This window comes from Trachinotus anak, unplaced genomic scaffold (genome assembly GCF_046630095.1).
Source record: "Trachinotus anak isolate AG129_WGS33_773 ecotype Australia unplaced genomic scaffold, CSIRO_AGI_Tana_v1 ptg000032l, whole genome shotgun sequence".
Classification (NCBI taxonomy): Eukaryota; Metazoa; Chordata; class Actinopteri; order Carangiformes; family Carangidae; genus Trachinotus; species Trachinotus anak.
In genome coordinates, this window is record NW_027273883.1 from 8790312 (window position 1) to 8808667 (window position 18356).

General features: G+C 39.2%; 1 protein-coding gene across 3 annotated transcripts in view; it reads right to left on the reverse strand.

The window, feature by feature from the left end:
- The window catches only part of grik3 (glutamate ionotropic receptor kainate type subunit 3), a 97984-nt gene that overhangs the window by 25701 nt on the left and 53927 nt on the right, over positions 1 to 18356 (reverse strand). For all 3 annotated transcript variants that reach the window (XM_071468769.1, XM_071468768.1, XM_071468770.1), the window contains 5 exons: positions 14910 to 14963; positions 11277 to 11447; positions 9572 to 9715; positions 5615 to 5722; positions 3306 to 3419 (listed from right to left, as the gene is read on the reverse strand). In XM_071468769.1, the coding sequence (XP_071324870.1) occupies positions 3306 to 3419; positions 5615 to 5722; positions 9572 to 9715; positions 11277 to 11447; positions 14910 to 14963 (591 nt within the window). The remainder of the gene's footprint in view (positions 1 to 3305; positions 3420 to 5614; positions 5723 to 9571; positions 9716 to 11276; positions 11448 to 14909; positions 14964 to 18356) is intronic.

The window sequence follows — 18356 nt, forward strand, 5'->3', positions numbered from 1 at the left end:
CACTCTTTACTGGCCTGTAATATCCTGTCTGGCTGCTTATAATTTGAGCTGTATAAAAGCTTGATTAGGAACAGAATGCAGCAGTGAAATGGAATATGCCCACAACTTCGCCTTCATCAATTGTCACGAACCTCCAAGGGAGAGCAACTGAACTGATGCCTGCAGTGACAATGACTAACACCGCATAGCTCACAAATAATTTCCTTTATTTAGGGCCTGTTACCATTTCCTTGCCAGATAGACTTGTGTATCCTGCTGTGCACTTCAAAACATATTCGTCCATTTATGCAAGGGCCGTAATACAATTTATTGCCTCAAATAGCCAGATGTATAATTTACAAACTGAGCTCACAAGCCGAGTAATTGATTCTCTAGTGAAGGTGACCCTGCGCTTTTTTTTTTTTTTTTTTTTAAACAGTACAGTCAAAGAGGAGAAAATAGGCAGTCACTGCACTCTTTATTCCCTCAGGAAATTATTCCTCATGGGGGGAAGTGGAAGTGGTGAGGGTGGAGATGGGAGCAACAAAAATGCAACATCATGCGCTGGTGGTATGTGCACACAGTTGTGCTGTTTTGTTGAGGTTAGTCGCCTGTGAACAGTACTGTAAACCAAACCTAACATGAAGCAGGGCATAATTTATTCCATAAATTCTAGCAATATAAAAATGCCTATAAAAACGTACAGTAAATGATAAACATTTTTAATTGTTTGCGATTAAAATGTGAAGCCATTTGGACATTACAATTAGGATGGCCTCTTAAATAAATAATAAGTTATGAATACTTGATGACAATGCATTCAGAGAGTAAGTACTTTGCCACAAACTTTACTCAAGTCGTCCAATTAACTTGATCAAAAAGTTTGCATGTTAAGGGAAAAAAGTCATTACCATCTGTTTCTAGCCTTCCAATTCTTGCTATTCCCCAAGGTTTGAAGTCAAATCAAAGTGTTTATACCAGTTCTACCCTCACAGTCGCAGCATGGGCGTGCATAACAGAAAGAGGAGGGAGGTCGGCCTGTGCAGAGACATTACAGGCAATGGAGTGCAAACAATTAATGTAAGCGGGAAAGCACATTAAGTGCCTTAATCTCTTCGACAAAGTTATCACTATAAAGCTGTCAGACGTCTTGTTCATGCATCACTGGAATCAGTTTGATGCAATGTCATTACGCTAAGAGGAGAGATTGATATTAAAGCTGAAACAGTTCTCAATTTGAAAGTAGGCAGCTTTATGATCTTAAACTAATGATTCCCAATGAAACAGCAAATCCAGGAACATGTCAGAAATATTCAGATGCATTTTGAATTTTTAGTGAACTTAAAATGAACTTGAAACTCTTGAACATATCGAACACCACTCTTAATTTCTACATGAAATCAGATCACGCCGACACTTCCTTGTACAGTAGTTCAACAATACACCACTTAAATCTTTGTTCCATTTCTCCGCTTTGAGACAGAATTAACATAGATCGCACCTGATGGGCATTAATTATGTCCTGCCTTGACCCCACTTGTCATAATTACAGCCTTGTGATCCAACATAGGCATAATGATAGTGTTTATTGTTGTAGTCTGTATATCTGTCCTGAAAAGGTGCATCGAGGGGGACATCTGTGTCAGCGCCTCCTTGATAGCTCCACAAAGACCCCAACATCCAGTGACAGTGTTAAGTACATACAACTGGGGATCTAGAAATGAATGGGATGTGAAGCTGGAGGAGGGGGTCACCCAGATCTTCCTCAACATCTGAACATGTAATTAATTCCATTCTCAGGAGTAGTTTATTGTATCTCACTACCTAGTTCTTTTTTTTTTTTGTTTTAGACCTTTTTCACTTAACATTATCACGATGTAACCTCAAAAATCTCACCTGAATCACTGATAATTAAACATTCGCTAACTTAGACACTGCTGCTAAGCTTGTCAAGCTTTCTGTTCTTGCACGGCGCACGTGTGCAGTTGTAATATTAACAATGCCAGATTTACCACTTGAAATTCTTGGTAATTTTTGAAAAGAAATGAGGCCATTTCCGGGTGAAAAGACTACCGGACCTGTAGCTGTAGCTGTAGCTAGGTAGCTAATTAAGCTAACATGAGTTGGTTAAAATGCTGTTCCCATCTCTGACTTTTTAATGTTTCCAGCTGATTCATTTTAAACTGGGAACTAGGGCTGAATGACCTGCGAAAAAAAATAATATTTTGACCGATTTTGTGATTGCGATATGAGTCATGATTTTAGTAAGAATTTTTGCATTCCATTTTTTCACAAAAAAAACAAAACAAAAAAAAAAAACAAAAAAGCATGTTCCCTTACATCTGAAGACTATGATCTGTAGCCCGGAACATCTCTTTAACACCATAATGTTTCATTAACAATGGCATGTTCTAACACATTGTACCTTTATCAAAAAACGTAATTGTTACATACATGTTAGCATGCTAAAAGCTGCATGTCCTGGACACAAACTCCCCACCAGTTGATGATCCATTTAAAATATAAAGAGACAGAATTATTCTTATATTGCAGTGTAGGATTGCAACATAAAGCTATTTCTGGTTATTCATTGTGGATATGCTGAGGTTTCAAATCTAGATTCCTTAGCCTCAGAAAAAAACACTGGGTTAGCTTACATTAGAAATTAGATTCCAAGGCTTGGGAGGAGGCAGATATAACTGATTAGGGTAAGGCGAGGTTCAAATTAAGCTAAGGGCAAATGCATATCAACAGGGACAAAGACTGCACTGGACACCTCCTGCTCTCAAGCCTTCATGACAATCTTAAATGTATGGAAGCTTGCTAGTCAGGCTTACTAACGTTTGCATCTTATGTTAAATGGGATAAACACACTTTGATCAATTCTTGCTATGTTTTTGTTTTTTGAAACGCTCAAAATATTTTTCTGTATCTTACTACAACCCTATGCATATACCTTCAACCTGCGGGGAATCAAAAGTTTGACAGGCATTCTGTGCCTAGTTACAGCCGCTAAACTGTGACTACACAACCGCTGTAGTGTGGTGGGTTTAGCAAACAGCAAATTATAGTACAGTATCTGATGTGTAATCTCTGATTCGTGTCCTGTGTTTAGATCTAGCAAATACATTATGTGTCAGTCACAAAGAAAACAATGTTGCAATAAATTTAGAGTAGAGCATGATCTGATGTCCTCCAGATTGCAGTGAATCTCTCTGCTGGAAAAAGATAAACATAAGACCTTATTCTAAAACTGGAATTTGAGGGTATTATTAATAGGACATCTTTTAGGACATCTTTTGCGCCAGGCTACACAGGTGACCTACCAGGATGGTGGTGATGACGAGGGAGCGGTTGGCCAGGGAATCAGTGATGTTCATCCCTTTTCGCTTCGGCACTTCTGTGATGTTAAGACCTCCTGACGCACTCCACTTCCCCACCTGTGGAAGATGAAAAGTGTGTAGCTAAGTGTTCTGTGTCTGTTGGTGGGCTATGTGACCCTCAGCACACTCCCCAGCCAACCAGTCTACCAGATTAGTGCCAGGCTGAACACACCTCCAGCAGCATCAGATGAGTCACCTTTATATCAGCCGAACAAGGTGTTTTGGAAAGAACAGGGTAGTCAGGTGTATGTCTCCAAAGAAATCAAGCACAACGGGCAACTGGGAAGGAAACTGGAATTATTTGATGAACTGTATGTTCAAACAAGATTTTACATATATTTTATAAAAAAAAATAAATGCTGGAGATTGCAAGTTGTTTTGTCAGTTTCTCACAAATACAGAAACAATACAGACAATAATGAAAAGTGTAAAATAAAGATTATAGATTATATCAGATCATTAGTATTAGATTATAATATACAAATAATAATATACTGCCTGATGTGGGGCTGTATTGGTGTTGTGAGTTTCTGATAATGTATAAATGTGCATGAAAAAAAACACAAGGCTGAACAATAACACTAAAACAAACAGAAACAATATTAAAAATAGCAAGTAGTGCAAGAGGGTTGCAGTTAATTTGAATGATGGTACAGCACAGCACAGTTGCCGGTTGGCTTACATTGTGAAAGTAATTTTGCTCTGCAGGCTCAGTAAGATGAGCTACGAGATTTGAACAAATAAACGGAGTTATACATGTGAGAAGCCCTCAGGCGAAAAGCTCTGCATATCGTAGAGACACACTCTGGAACATATCGTTAGCACAAATAGTCCTGTGGCCGTCGGTAACAATCTCTGTTTGCAAGTCAAGCCCCACTACTGAGCCCTCCTTCCATCTTTCCTGCTCTCTCTATTACTACAGGCACAGCTTTTAATATTCACGAGAGGTTTTTGCTTGAGGTGGATCCATTTAAAGACATACAACGCCACACAAAAAAAGGCATGAAAAATGTCTGTTAATGTCCTCTCTGCCTAATCCAGAGAGAGGCATATGCTTTAATTTGAAAAGCACATTAGTTACAGCGTGTCACACTACCAAAGAGAACTCCAGGAGAGAGATTTAAAAATATCTGTGAATGCACTCTGCTTTGCAAAATTCTTTCTAATTGTACCCAATTACAATTAGCTCAATTCATTAGACATGATTAGCAAAAGACTTGATTCAAAAGTTACTTACTCCCGCTACCACACGGAGAGCATTACATTTATTTCACCCTCCTGAGCATGCCAGCGCTGAGTGAAAGTGGCACTCTGAGAACCTGTTCATAATTCCAGCAAAAGCTCAAACTTGGGCTAATATTCAATTACACTGGATTAGTTGAGAAAAGTCCACATCTTAACAGGCTCGTACAGTTAAAGCCGATTCCACGGATATACAAAAAAAAAAGGATCTGCAGGATCAACGCGAACATGCTCGAGCGCAGGATTTATCAGAGACACAATGAGAGGATGCTGTTAATATGCCATCAAATACTTTTTGCAAGATGACTGTGCTTCAGCCTAATTGACCGCACACAGGCCAACATGCCAGTGAAAGGGAGAAGAGGAATCATTTCAAAGCAGCAGTGTTTCAAGCTCCATTCTTGAACAGAAGGGTTACATGCTGAAAAGCCCCAGCTATTATATGGTCCTGAGCCTTTAGGGAATACTTGAGGAAGTCATAATGGGACTTATCCCTATTTGATGTATTCATAATGTATGAAAGCCCTCTAGTAGAGAAAAGCTGTTATAGTCCAGAGGGTACTTTGCCTTCCAGTATAATAAAATAAGTTCTACATTACCAACCATTTAGTTAGTTTTTTTCCCTTTTTTTGTAAAACATGTTTATACAGCTCATTACCACCAAACAGCGTTTTGGGCATCACCTCGAATTATCATTAAGAGAGGCTGCAATTAACACCCTAATGTGTACCCTAATCCAATTTGCTTTATGATCCACTAACTTATGCTTATGTTGAAACAGCCAATTTGCTTCCTTGTTAGGAGGTAAATGATACTGTCAAATTTGCATTATCTCTTGCACATCAAGAGGAAAATCTGAAACGTAATTCTGAAATCAATAATCCATTAACTTATTTTTATGGTACAATCATCTCAGAAGTTCTACTTTTTCATACACTGCATGTGCTGATACACTTTGCTCTTGCCAAAGGATGCATTGAAAGCAAAGATAGTACTTCAACAAAAGTTACCTTTTCAAGTCCGTCCTCCTTTAGACTGATGATGTCCAGGTCGAAGTCTGTACGTAGACCAGTTGTCTTGTTGAATGACAGTCTCCCCGTCAAACCATCCCAGTGGGACTGAAAGATAGTACATCTACATATTTATAACCATATTCATAAAATAAATCCCACATTATCAGCCTTGTTGTTATGTTGGAATCCTGCACATAACAGTCTAAACACCTGTACAACCTGATGTATTCAGTACAATAATCCTGCAATGACTCTTCTTTTCTAAATTTATAATTCACAATCGTAGCCCAGTCACATCAGGTCAGAGCTGCTGATTGAACTCTGTAATGTAGTTTTCTTATTGTAGATATGGTGTTGTTGCATCACAGTGCATTACATTGTGTACCTTTTTGTCTCACCAGTTGCACTGTCTGTGTATGTTTGGAACAAAATATTTGGTGCAAATTACAATATGTCAGAATAATGAAGAAATAATCCCAGAGAAATGTACAAGTGCTGTCACCAAAACACACCACAACACCCTCTGTCTTTCACTGACAGGAAATTCACACCCACACATGCACGAACGCCCACAAACCAAAAGTACAAACACAAACTGTACAAGCAGCAATTCCTTTTTTTTTTTTTTTTAATTACATTTTACATCTCAACGCCTCCAAAGCATTTTCCCTCCAGACTACAGAGTTAATTAACAACCATCTCTTTTTGCTTGATTCCCCATGAGGGGGAAAACACATAACTGCCCCCTATTACTATTCCCTGATACCCGCCACCTCCACAGACGTGTGCATAAGCAAACATGACAGTCTCTGCTTTGTACCTGTTCCTCTCACACTTCCGCTAAAAGAAATAGCCATCTATCAGCAGTGACGGAACTAACCCTTGTTTTGTCCTTGTTATTGTCTGGAAATCCTTTTTTTTTTTTTTTTAAATACCGTGCTAACATTTATTTTATTTTAGTTATTTTATGTATGTCCCTCTCATTCAGTTACATTCTGTGCTGAAGACACTAGATTTTTTAACAGGTCTCGGAACAACAGAGTAATCAATCATTGTGTATCGAGCAGCAGCACTTTTCTGACATTTAAAATCCAAAGTGTGACAACCCTACAGGCTATAGCTCTCTCCTGCCTTCCCTGCGCCGTGTCAGAACTTGCCGCGAGAAGATCGAAGCTTCGAGGAGAATTTTGTGGCGCTCTCCTTTTCCAAACGGCCTAATACCTCATTTCATCTAGCCTAACACCACCGAGGTGGGTGGCGTGTTCAAACAGCTCTAATTCAAAGAGTGACATAAATGCCTCAGCCACATCACATCCAAAGGGCCAATTCGACCTTCAGAACATGTCAGACTCTTGTCTTGAAGTGAGCATAAATCAGGCCTGAGCAAGTGTTTTTATAACCAAACACTACAGTATGTTTGCATAAAAACAACAGTGCAACAATGCTGCATCTGCCTTTGTGATGATCACTACAAGTCACTAGCATAACTCCTAATGGTACTTATTCTTAGTATGGCCAACAATGCTCATTGTTTCAAATGACCACACACACATGCACACGACATTGTTTGTCGTGCATTGTAATGGTGTAAGCCTAAGCGAAACTGTGTTTGCACATTTGGCAGACAGGCAGATATTGTTCCTGCAACTCAGACACAAACAACAGTATTCATGGATCTTGTGCCATTTGGGGATGTGTAGCTGAGTAACATTATAATATGGGGCATCTGATTTCAGAGTCCACTTTACACAGTAAATTCTGGGGGTTGTGGGAATGGTTGGAAACAGTCACATCATGAGTGCAAGGACAAAAATGACATTTTCTCCCAAGTCGTTCATTGTTGAAATGTCATTATAAATGCATGATTACATATTGTAACTCTAATTCTATTTACACAGAGTACTCTAACATTCAAGTGCTCTATACTGTGGGCTTGGCCTCTCGTTTTTGCCGAACCACAAACTGAAGAAAATACTTTTAATTCATCCCTAAATACACTGCCACCGTCTCCTACAGTTCACCACTGATGCACTTCCTTATTTACTAAGTCATCAGTCAACAGCTGTATTGCTCAATGGTGTATCATAGAGACAGGGTTACAATAATAATTGCCCTATTACACACAAACTCCTCCATCTAACAGGCCACTATAGGCTAAGAGGAAATGCATGATAACTGTACTCCACTTTGTGATAATGGCAAAAGTCAGGTCAGCGTGTTGCACTGGAGTGGCCAAGTGAGACTGCTTTAGCAGAAGGTCAGAAGACACAGGACACACACTTAATAAAACCGCAGATGACGGTGGGCAAGCTCAACACCTCACTGGTCTTAGGGCACAGCTCTGGAAACACAAGCACTGGCACTTTAATCCTGACATGTCCATTTTTAGGGACAGACCTGAAGAAAGTCTTGAACACACGAGCACACCGACTGTCTTCCTTGCTCTCAAACAGAAGGTGGAGGTTTACCAGAAACTAGTTGGAAACATCCATCCCACACCACCTATTTTTGCATGTCCAACAAAAACGAAAGGTCGCTTCCTTTTCACAAAATTGACCTGAGGATTTGGTCAGTCTTGGAATACCGCTGCAGAGAAAGTCTAGTGCCATTATGGAAGGTCAAGCTTTGCTCTTTCAAGGACTTTGCCTGCTTGTGAAGAAACACCTTGGAGGAACCAAGTCAAGCCTCCCACTTAATCATGGTTTCTTTCAAAGTGATGCATTAGGGGAAAACAAAGGTTATTCTTTTTCTCCTCTGGAGCCCTAATTCCACCTCTGCTTACCACTGAACTAGGCTGCAAGCCAGGTCAGCAGTTCTCCCAGACTTAGCTCCCTATATCCTTGTACCCAAGACTGGAAGGAGAGTGGCAGCTGATATTATACCATGAGTTTGGGGTCGCTTTGCATTCTTCTCAGTCAAGTGGATGAGCCACCCACATGTCCACTCTCCCTTTCTGTACACCTGGATTGAAGGTACACATCGGAGTAAGTACAGGTAATGGCAGAGTATCCATCCATCCATTAGCTATACCCGCTTATCCTTAGGTGTTGTGTGGGCGCTGGAGCCTATCCCAGCTGACATTGAGCGAGAGGCGGGCTACACCCTAGACAGGCCACCAATCAATCACAAGGCTGACACATAGAGACAGACAACCAATCATGGTCACATTCACATGTGTGACATTTGATGTTGGCAAGCCCAGGCGCAAGCCCGGGCGCCCAGCCTGCTCTGACTTGGCCCTGGGGCCTCAGCATTTTTACCAGACACATGGTAGTATCTTGATGGAGAAGGATGCTGTCATGCTGTGCATGGGTGGGTAGGGCTCAGAACACCTATGATCACACTCTCCTTCTCTGTCCTTTTATATGGACAGTCTCCTGTTGCTATCGTTCCCATTGCTTTGTGGGTATATGCAAATTTGTTGGGCAATTCCAACAGATGAGGCGGTCATCTGTAATTTTGTGGTAATGTGTGTGATTGTAAGAAAGGAAAAAACAAATGGAATTCCTGCCATTTCTAGACCACACCCAAGACAAATACAAATGATTTAGTTGTTTGAACAAATCAAGATACAAATACTAGCATCTCTGCACAACCTTCATCTGCCATTTTGCATAGACTTGTTTGTGTATTCTGACGCACTGTCAGACTCTTGTGTTAGATGAAATAAGAGCCGATTACACAAGTTGTGCTTTCAAAGGGTTACAGAACATGCTTTCTGGAAAATAGGTTATGAATACAGGGAATTTATAAGGCTGACAACAACGCTGCTTTGATGTGTCTGTCAAGGCTTGGTTTTCTTTGCATGTGGATATTATTGATTTGCTGGGTAAATATCCTAGTCCCAAATGACTACACTGTCCTCACTCCACTCCTATTGTCATGCTCACCACTCAATCAGTAAAATAAATAACACTTAAATCAAATAGCAACAGGCCACAGGTGTCCCATCACCTCTTTGATGAAACTCATGAAGCGTCCTCCAAATCTCCAGGGTTTATGGCGGTGGCACTGCAGCGAGTTTACCGTCATCTGTGGAGCGTGCTGGTATGAGACGGATACAATGTGGACTGCATCATAGGTCAGAGCTGCATCTGTCTGGAATAAGGGGTGAACATTATTTCAGCTGATGGCTGTGGAAAGATGTAAAAAGTTGGGTCTTCATCAATTGAATCTTTTCCTAATATCATCCTCTTTGGCACTTAACGTAACTTTATTATTTGTTGTGATTTCTTCAGGTTTTTTGAGGCACTTTTAGTGCAGACATTACATTTTTTAATCAATTATACAATGTATACAGTAACTATTAATCCTTAGGACTATGAAGGTTTCAGAATCTCTTTCAAGGCCAATTGTAAAATTTTTCAGATAGATAAATTTGAGATAGGTTTACATACACAATTAAAGAGGTAAAATTTTATATGACAAGTCAGCATCTTCTGTGGTTCTCACCAATTGTTTAAAATATAGTCCTGCTTTTGTCTAGTTTACTAACATAGAGAAGCACCTTTGGACAGATTTGGATTTAGTTGCTGTACACTGTTTAAATTACAGGCTATGCTTTTGCATCTGTTTTTTTTTGTTGTTGTTGTTTTGTTTGTTTTTTAGTTTAGTTAGTTTAATTTTTGCCAGTATGACATAAATGGGATCAGTTTCTGGCATAGTGGAGTAAGCTAAATTTGCTTTCATTTTCATGGAAACATACTGAGACAATGATGCATTATCCACTACAAACGATCCATTTGAAAAAAATGGCTGTAAAGGGATGCCCCTGGTCAGAGACAATGTTTGGTTGGTGCGTTCAAAGGATAATTGGTGTGAAAGGGCTTAATGAATGCTCTCCACACCATTACATCACCCCTGTCTCAACTGTTGAAAGCATACAAGATATCTCCATGGACTTGTCCTGTTCTTGCCAATATCTGACCCTGCCTTCAGCATGCCAGAACATAAACAGGATTTCTGACCAGGTGGCAATTTTCTCCCACTCAGTCATTCAGGTTCTTGGCTCACTGTAGCTGTAGATAATGGCAGTAAAAACTGTATTCCATCGGTTCAAGGCTAGAAAAGTTGTCCCCTCTGAGGACCCTTCTGTACTTAAATTACTTATTGAGTTGTCATTTGCGAAACCTTGCGTACCTTTGTGTCAGCTTGACTGATTTTTGTCAATTAATCTCATCAAATAGACATTTTTGCTCAGAAGAGGCACTGAATAAAAAGCAGATATTGACACAAATTGAATCTCATATTAGATGTTAATAAGATGCTGTTACCACTCAGTATGGTACCAGTGCTCATACTCATTTAAAAAAAAAAAACACTTAAAATATGCACCTCTACCATTTAACATTTAGTCAAACTGTGGCAACACCACTAAAATCTGTTTACATACTTGATAAAGTATTTATGTTTTATTCATTCATGAGCCACGGCCTCAAAGAGAGAGCTGTTTGTGGGAATCAGAAGGTGAACCTAATAAACTTGTTGCCATATACAGTGATAATAAGAGTTTGTTATGGGCTGCTGTTGGTGTAAAAACCATTTCTTTCCATGGGTAAAAGTCATAGATAAGACAGACCGATGGACAGATGTGGTGTCGTTATGGTGACATTTTGACAGCTGACTTTAACTGGAACAACTCAGAAGAAATAAAGCATACCGTCATGATGCCCTCCAGCAGGCCCGAATCAGGTTTAGGTGGTATCTGCCTTTCCATCGACCATTTCTCCACAATGGATGCAACCTGGGGATTATCCACGTTGAGGATGCGGAAGCCGGTCATGTTGACACCGCAGAAGCGATATGGCTCCAGGTCAATGGCCATCAGGTCCTTTTTTTAGAGACACAACAGTAATGAAGGATGGATTCTCATTTAGTGTGCCCAGCACTGAGCATCTTTGTTTTAAGTATTTATCCTGGTTGCTATCTCCTCACATTAAAAAAGAATGATACAGCAGCTGATTAAAGAGATGCTATATTAAGACCAAATGGAGTGAAAGGAAGGAGAAACACAGTTTTCATTGTCAAATCAGGAGATTTAACTATGGTGTCTGAAGCAGTGTGTGTATAATAAATTAAATCTAAAAAGGCTCTGGTGGTGGAGTTGCTTTCTGCTGGCAAATCTTTTTAGCATTGACAAATTGTTATTGTTTGTGTACCTACATCATAATGAATTATATTGCACAAACTACAAGCTTGTGTTATATAGTTTGTCTTTCTTAATCATGTCCAAACATATAAAATCTCAATAGGTTCAAATTTCTTATTTGGGAAGTTTCTAATTAATGTTTGTAGCTAAGAAAATCTTAACAAAAAAACAAAAAAAAAAAAAAACACCAGTTCTGTTAGATCATATTAATAATTCAACACTTGCATTCCCTTGGCGACTTCCAAGCAAAAAGCAATTCAATTTGAGCCGCTGTAATTTCTGGGGCAGCCATTGTAGCTGAAGTGTGAAGTCACATGTTGACACATGTCGTGTCGGAATAGGCCAGGGGGCTTCGAAAAGACATTTGGATGAACATAGATATTTCATTAGCACCCTGTGGGGTTAGTGCTGGGGGAACGAGAGCGTGTAAGACACTTACTAAAGAACGGTCGCCGCCAGTCACTGAAATATTTCAACTCTTTTTTTTTTTTTTCCTTTCCCACTATAATGTGATACAGTACTCTCTTTTATGAACGGAGATGAAAGTAAATCACTATTGTTCTATATGACATTCAGAAACACTCGGAAAAGTAGATCAGGTTACAAGTTTCTTTGCTTTGAAGCTAAGAATACAAACTAACAGGGACAGAATTGTTTGTAAGATACAATTCATCTTTTGTGACACCCTCATTTCATTTCAGGGCATTTTTTGGAATGTCAGGCAAGCAAGTTGTTCCAATTATAAGTTCACTTTTTGCGGTGCTGCCTTGTACACACATCTGTAACACAAAAGCAACGTAATCTTACAACACCATTACACAGAAATCTTTATCCGGTGAACATGCTACGTATTTTTGAGTACCTACAGAAGCGTTCTGGAGGTGGCAAACATAACAGAGTTCTCAGCTCTAGGTTCTCAGAGATAGCTATGGCAAGACGGGAGCTATGACAGACTCATTTTCAGAGGACAAGGAAGTTATTACCCTATACCACTCTGCTGTTGCCTTTTCATGCTCTAATAAGTCAGCATTTCCCTCACCTCAGAAGATAAAACACAGACATCAGTGGATTCCATCGGGAGGAAATTGTGTGCCATGTAAACCATGCAAGTATTCATCATTTTGGATCAAATCAAGCCGCCAGGTATAATCTTCCTAATGGTCTGTCTGTCAATATGTCAGCGTATTGCAGCTTTAGAGAGATACCACGCTCTGATTCTATAAAGATATCCTGCCTTCATGAGAAAAATATTGTTGTTGCAGAAAATTGAATCATAGAGAAGTTTTAAATAAAATCCTCAAGTAAATATTTTTTGTGTTCCGTCTGTCTGGAAACTGTTACACTGTAAACCAGTGCACCAGCAATAAAAAAAAAAAAAAGGAGTTTTGGATTTCCCTATTAAAGCAATAGACATGCCACACAAACGTGACGCATGGCAGAACAATGTCATTGTCACGCTGTTGAGCGTGAAAGATGACACGCATCATGCCTGGACCCCTATGTCATATCGCGTTATCACAATAGACTGGCCGAGTCCAGAGAGACCGCGAGTGTGTGTGCGCAGGAGGGAGGCAGAAACAGAGACAATAACTGAGAGTGAAAGAAACAGCACAGAACATGCTGGTATTCATTCCCATTCAGTCTGTTTGTCACCAGATAGCCGGCGTCACAGTGAAGAGCAGCTCCGCCTCCCTGCTGGGTCTGCTTGCATTAGTCAGATAAGATCATTTTAACAGAATGAGAACTTAAAATGCTCAAGATGGGAATAAAACTGTAACATACCCAGGTTTTGTTACCAACAGCGTGTTAGGCTCATTTGTTCCTACTGAAGACATACTCAATTGCCAGTGTATTAGGCACCTCTAGTCTAATACAACAGTCCTGCCTTTGTGGAGGTTATAATTTTCAGTTTTTGGTGATTTAACTTGAGAGTTTTGGAGGATGTGGTTTATGGTTCTGGTGAACTGCATTGCATTATACTGGGAGGGGTTTCTGTTATTTAACCTACTTACGCTGTACAATTCAATAGCACCACAAACTACATCTTCCAAAATGACCATAAACATTATTTCATGTAGGTGGAATGTATAGCAGAACTTAATTTGGAGTTAATTTTAGCTAAGTGTGCACGTACAGGGCACCTACTGTACATAGTTTCACTTTCATAAAAGGCTGAATAGTTTCCTAAAGATGCTGGGCACTGTAGTTTTCAGGAAATGTTACACAAACAGGAGTAAATAGCATGTTTGTCTGGGACTATTTTAGAGCAGCTGATTAATCTACATTCGATGCTCTAGTGAGCATTTCCTGCAGCAATACAGTGAATGTGGGATCAACTCAAAATACTGTGCCATCGTTTTTTCATTATGAAGGAACATGTCACCCAGCACAAAGGTGTGGCTCATATATGTGTTTTTAATAGTTTATCACTATATTTTTGGATTAAAGGCTAACGGCTACACTAGTTCTGGTCTTTTTATATGATTTGCTGACTATACGAAAAATATGGAATATCACCAGACTTAGACATATACTTTATAATCAATAGACTGACAGATAGATGAGAAGTCCTTACTGAGAATACAGGCCTGTTGTACTCATGTTTGTATCCATGTAAACAAACCTTTCATAGAGTCTGAAATCAATAACTTCAATTTAACTGTCGTTATAGTCTGTTGATTAAAATCCCTGTCAGTGAACTGAGGAATAATATATCACGTTAAAATCCAGTTTTAATGTTGCTTCGGTACTGCTACCATTTTGCCTACATTTTGACAATGCTCATTTCAAAGATGTATGGCTTTTTGTTTTATTATATATCCTGTAAAAGCTCACAAAGGACCAATTTTAATCTTTTGTAAACTTGGAAGTCTCATTCAGGCTTAAGTCTCAAGCAGTTGTTTTTTTGTTTTTCGTTTTTTTCATGCTGCCACCTCAAAGACTTTTGTTGACTTTACTGTAAAGCGGAGTGTTTACTACAGCACACTGAAGACTCCATTATGCCTCCAGCTTGTCAAACAAAAGTGATATAATGGACTGGATCCAAAGCCCATTGGCAATTAGCCACTATTCATCAAAAACTCAAGCGGTGGGGAGATGAGAACAAATGAGACTCTATTTGCATTAACAAGCACGGTACATTACCAGAGTGGTGAAGATATAGTGGTAATACTCTGTCATCATCCCCATGGTCTGGGCCTGGAAGGATATGGAGTCAGAGGATAGGGATAGGAAGGTGTGAATGAATGGAGACAGGAGAGAGAAAATGGTCATTTCATCATGTCAGGGTATTATGGAATCAACGGCGCATTCAGAGCAAACAATCATAAAGATGTACACAAAATGACTTTAATCAGCAAAGAAAAAATAGCCAGGTTTTAATGAGCGTATTCATTAACATGCGCTTCATTCTGTGGGCTAGTTTCTGCTATCGCTTGCCCTGATTTCTGCGCCACATGTGGTCCGGAAAATGTACCGAATAGCAACAGTACTTGATGCTTTTCTATGCATTTAAATGGTTTGCAATGGCTCGGGGGCATGTGACGTTATCCCAGCAGAGAGGAGAGCCTTCAATCAAAAGAGCTTGGTAATCTTTGTCTCATATCCGAACACTCCATCACTGCCACTTGTTTCACTCAATCTACATTCAAAGGCACCACATTCCCATGGCGGCTGTGCTTCCCATTTAATTGTACCATCTGTTGTGGGAAAAAAAAAAAAAAAAAAAAAAAAGCCAAGGTTATGTAAATAAGATGCTCTGCTTATGTGGAAGCAAATTCACTTTTCCATCTACAGAATAGACATAAAGCCAAATGCATGACATTGAAACTTTGTCATGTTTTGTGTTGTTGGCAGGAGATTTCATTAATTAAAGACATTTTTCTGCTGCTGCAGGATGCATTTACAGTATGATGCAACATAATTCTGTCAGCATTTCTATTCTTCATCAAGCTCTTATTTTAGTTAATCTCCATATGCGCCTGTTCTTTCCAGCAGCAGGGTCATGTTTTAAATGTAAGACTGAAAACATATTATGATGAAGGCCAAAAGGAGTGTTTATTATTATTATTAATTGTTCTTAAGAAACAAAGGGCATGCCTTCTACATTCAATCTGAGCGGGAATATAACCTGACAGAGGCATGTTCAGTGCAGGTGAGCTTGTCAAAACAAAGACAGGACCCAACATATTGAGGAGCATCATGGCATGACAGATGTAATATCTCAAGAGCATAATACAGTACTTCAGATGTGATATTTAAACCCTTTTAAAATAGAGTTGTCAGATTCTCCCTCTCATGCATGCACCTGCACCAGTCAAAAGACATTACATATGAATTCAGTGCATCTGATTGCCTCTTAATGTCTTGGATATCAGCAGCCATTTTTGTAAAGCTGTAGTTGAGCCATCTGCAAATCCTAATATACTGTAGTTCAATAGCTTATCAATTTTGTAGTTGTTGCAAATCAAAACGCAGGTGATATTTGTTCCAAATGTTTCCTTTAATAGGAAAGTGATCACTTTTATTGGGAGTGCATTGTGTGCAGAGGTATTAACAGTAGCAGGATTTACTAGATTGTAAAAATGTACCGTCATTTATAGCAGCATTTTTGTTCTTTCTTTTTTTTGATGTAAATATTTGCTGGTTTTGTGCATTACAGTTGTTCTGATACCAATACCGAAATACCTCTGATACTGCCCAAAATACAGTGTCGGGTTTCACCAAGAAGGTGAGTCTGCTTATCTGATACCATGTAATTTATTAACACCAAGATAAAGAAGCAGTTTTCCCAGAAATCAATTCTTCTTCACTGGTCTTAAACAGTAGCCTACACAGGAAGTTGTGCTGTGCAGCCACCGGCAACAAACATCAGCAATTTAGCAATATTTAACACTAGAAAGTCCCACCAGTAAAAAGGCAACATGTAGAGTATAAGACTTTAATTTAAGTTGTGGCACTGGTGTTAGAGAAACTACTGTAGGAACTGTTTACCATTTAAAATGGTATAGCAAAATCTATACTCTGATAATTTTTTTAGATTTTGCACTGTTGTTTTGAGAAGACAAGCAATTTCAACATGTCAGCTGTGGCTGTTGGAACTTGTGATGGGCATTTTCCCACTTTTTTTGACATTTTATTGATCACATGATTAAATAAGACAATATTTGGTTGATTAATTCATCAAAAAGTCAGTTCAGTTGAGAGTTCAGATCCTTATTGTCCTGCAAGAGCAGATTCTTTTTACAGCAAGGCAACTTAAAAACACAAACACAAAAAAAACGCTGACAACAACAATACAATGCTTTGTCTCTGCTTCTGGTTGAAACAGGTGCAGCGCCACACTCATAATAAACAGGAAAATAAAATAATTGTTGGTTGTTGCCTTTATCTCTATTGAATAACAGTTTTATAAATTCAATCTGCATAAAAAGATTTTCTAGAAGATACCACAGCAAAGCACAATGTGTGTTACAACAACACAACCTTTGTACTGCTACTTCTTATTATCTTATTATTGTACAGCATTGAATAAGATGAACTGTCTCTTGAGCGAATTTAAACAGAAGAGCTTTGGTTTATACCACAGAACATTTGTTCATGGGAGGGAACTGTCTGGAGCATTTCTGCCTCAAAACCTTTTCTCGCTTCTTTCTCTCAAGTGGACACTGATGTCTTGGAGCGACATGTGCAGACCGGCCATGAGCTGATATATGTCAACTTAGATCTCAATAACTTGGGAGGACTGAGTTATTTAAATAACTTGGGAGGAGATGATGCACTTGGTAAACATGTTAATAGAAGCTGACAGCAACTAAATGGAGGAGATGTCAGTCTGTTACTGACATCTATAGAGCATCAGATTACCTACAGAGTCTCTGCAGTCCACTCTGCATCATGCTGACAGCTTTTTTTTTTTTTTTTTACATCAAAACAGTGTTGATAATGAAACGTGTTGGATCTTATTCCTGTTTGTGGGATGTGTATTTAAGTCAAATTGCACAACAAATCATACATAGAGAATCTTTGCATGAGAGTAAAAACAGCATAAGCACAGGATGAACACAATGATAGAGGAAAGGAAACAAATCTCAGATACATCAATTTATGAAGACCTCATGATTAATTGTAAGAATTCTGCATTATATTAGTGTAGTTTTACAGTCTGCAACACAAAGGTAGTTACAGCAGATGTGGATATGAGCAGCTGGATATCACTACTGATCACAGGTCAGTGCCACAGTGACTTGCCCCTCTGCTTATGGTTACAAGAAGACAGTTTAAGGAAAGGGATGCCCTGCCAAATTCACACTAGCCAATTTTGGGTTTGTTATCTACACATTTCAAGTGCTCCATAAGAGGCAGGTGGCACAAGTGGAAATCCCCCGCACTCCCTGACAACTAAATTTCACTGCTACTTAATCACTACTGGCCCACCTTCTGCTGCTGCTCTCCTCCCACTTAGCCACTGCCAACTTCTTTGTAAGTCAAAGCCTCTATATTTTCATTCACAACAGATTCTAATGAGAATCAACCGGTGTCAGACAGCTGTGTGGAAGAGGACCACGTGCTTTCATTTGTCCCGCTACAAAA